This window comes from Chrysochloris asiatica, unplaced genomic scaffold (genome assembly GCF_000296735.1).
Source record: "Chrysochloris asiatica unplaced genomic scaffold, ChrAsi1.0 scaffold00140, whole genome shotgun sequence".
Lineage (NCBI taxonomy): Eukaryota > Metazoa > Chordata > Mammalia > Afrosoricida > Chrysochloridae > Chrysochloris > Chrysochloris asiatica.
In genome coordinates, this window is record NW_006408658.1 from 3,286,796 (window position 1) to 3,289,596 (window position 2,801).

The 2,801-nt window shown below is 39.1% G+C and overlaps 1 protein-coding gene across 1 annotated transcript; it reads right to left on the minus strand.

Annotated features, from left to right (window-relative positions):
• Positions 1-1,838: 1,838 nt before the first annotated feature.
• LOC102812331 (olfactory receptor 52N2-like) lies at positions 1,839-2,801 on the minus strand. Its single transcript, XM_006870208.1, has one exon. The coding sequence runs from the start codon at positions 2,799-2,801 to the stop codon at positions 1,839-1,841; it is 963 nt and encodes a 320-aa protein (XP_006870270.1).

Below are 2,801 nucleotides of genomic sequence, written 5' to 3' on the forward strand. Positions count from 1 at the left end.
TTGCAGTCCAGTGCCCATCCTACAGTGCTACAGCAGCCCCACCCAAAATAACTCCACTCACTCCCAAACAACTAGCAGTACTGGTTAAATATATTTAGGCACCTACTTAAGTTTTTGGTGTGGCACTGTAGGATAAGCAATGGGCTGCTGATCACAGGTTGGCAATTTGAACCCACCAGCCACTCCTCAGAACCCTATACAGAGTCTCTATGAGTCAGAACCAACTCGATGGCACTTCAGAATCACAACGATAACTTAGAATCCCTGGGTGATGCAAACAGATAAGCACTTAGCCATGAAGTGAAACACTGGTTGTTTGGGTCCACCCATAAGCAAATTAAAGAAAGACCCTACAATTTACTTCAAACAATCAACCATTGAAAGCCCTATGAAGCACAGTTCTCCTCTGACTTACAGAAGGATTACCAGGAGTCTAGATTGACTCAGCAACACCTGGAAAATGATACTCTAAATTGTAGTAGCACTTTAGTCACAACATAATCTCAGGAAATTCTACATAGCTTATTGTCTTCAGTGTTTCCAGTAGAAATTTTTTTTTTTTTTCTAATTACTTTCAATGATTTACTTACATGTTTTTTAGATATTTTTACATACTACTATTTGCTTTTTTCTCTTTGCTTGCTTTTCACCTAGACCAGGAGGATTGATAGCACTTATTGTGTGCCAGGTTCTATATATTTTACTTTTTCTTTTTTAATGTCTTCCTAGTCACCCAACTTAATAAGCCTCTACCCTCTAGCCAGTGAATGATTCTGTTTTTCCATTTTGACCATCATAGACTGTTTCTTTTATCATGAAAACCTTTTCTTGATTTTTTATAATAGTTATTATTGTTGCTGCAGAGTCAATTCTGACTCATATGACTCTGTATAGGGTTTCTGAGGAGTGCTTGATGGGTTTGGGATGCCGATATTTTGTCTAGCAGTCCAGTGCTTCTCCTACACCACAATATCAGGACTCCTTTTACAATAGTGGCATCATACAATATTTGTGTGCTTACATATTTTTAATACATATATAAACTCTCACTTATGTATGTGAGATTTAGATCAGCACTAAAGTTCACAAAACTCAGTTAATATTAACCCAGAATAAAATTTAATTAATTCTATAGAAAAATACAAGGAAGAAAAATCAGAATGCACAGTATTCAGCCTAAGTAGGGATTCAGCAATCATCCAAATGCAGTTTCTTAGCTGCTTCACTTTTTGCTGTCTAGGTACAAGGCCTGGTTACAAGACACAAGCCCAATGTTTGTCATGACTTGGACATATTATAAATTATCTTTATTTTTCATTATAGGGAGAAAAAAACAATACAACTTAGAAAGACACAAGATAGTTTACGTAACTAAACCAAGCTGAACAAAGATGTGCAATGAAATGAATAGTGGTGGTCAATGGAATCACTAAAACACATTTCAAGACTTCTCCCACTAACTATAAGATGTTTTTTAAATTATGATGACTTTCCACCAATAATAGGTTTACAAGGGATCAAGATCTCTTTTATTTTTTTCCAATGTACATGACATTGAAGATTTGAAATACATAGGAGTCTAAGAAATACAGTTGCTTTCAAACAACCTAGTAATTACACTGATGTAGGAGTCCTTTTTTAAAAGAGAAGCCCTCTAATTCAGGAAGCATTATTTAATTGTATTTTTATCATTAATAGGTTGCTGCAAAAATTAATATATCAAATATTCAGTGAATTTCACTTTCTGCAATGCCATACCGTTGGTCTAATTTTACATTCAGGAAATTTCTCTAAAGCATTCTTTGTCTTTCCGTGTATTTTGATATTAACTTATGAGTCTATTTCATAGCTAAGATATCTTTCTCCCTAAGGAATAATTTGATAACTCCTTCCCGGATCTGCTTAGTCTTGACTCCATAAACAATGGGGTTCAAGGTAGGAGGCAACATCAAGTAAAGATTGGCAATAATGATATGGACATGGTGGGGAATGCTTTTCCCCCCAAAACGGTGAGTAAAAATAGTGAATAAGGCTGGAACATATGTGATGACAATAGCACATATGTGGGAAGTACAGGTGCTGAAGGCCTTATGACGAGCATCTGCTGACGATAAACTCACCACTGCTCGCAAGATCATTGTGTAAGATACTGAGATGCAAAACATGTCAAAGCCTCCAATCAGGAGAGCTGCCAAGAGACCATAAATAGCATTGATCTTGAAATTGCCACAGGATAACTTGGCCACAGACATGTGGTCACAGTAGGTGTGAGGAATGACTTTGCCCTGGCAGTACGGCAGACGCTTGGTGAGGAAGGTGAATGGCATGATGAGCATCACACTCCTCAAGAAGGTGGCAAAACCAGCCTTGGCAATCACAGGGTTGGTGAGGATGATGGCATAGCGTAAGGGGTAGCAGATGGCCACGTAGCGGTCCAGCGCCATGAGCATGAGCACCCCAGATTCCATCGCAGTCAACATGTGTACAAAAAACATCTGGAAGAGGCAGGCATTAAATTTAATCTCCTTGAGGTTAAACCAGAATATGCACAGCATATTGGGTACAGTGGTGGAGCACAAGGTGACATCTGTGAAAGCCAACAGGGCCAAGAAATAGTACATGGGCCGATGCAGTGCCTCCTCATGGCCAATGAGGTAGATGAGCCCACAGTTCCCCACCACAGCGATGATGTACATGAAGAAGAATGGAAGAGAGATCCAGATGTGAGCAGTTTCCAGCCCAGGAACACCATTCAAGATAAAGAACCCTGGGGTCAGGCTGGAGCTGTTGGCCCCAGACAT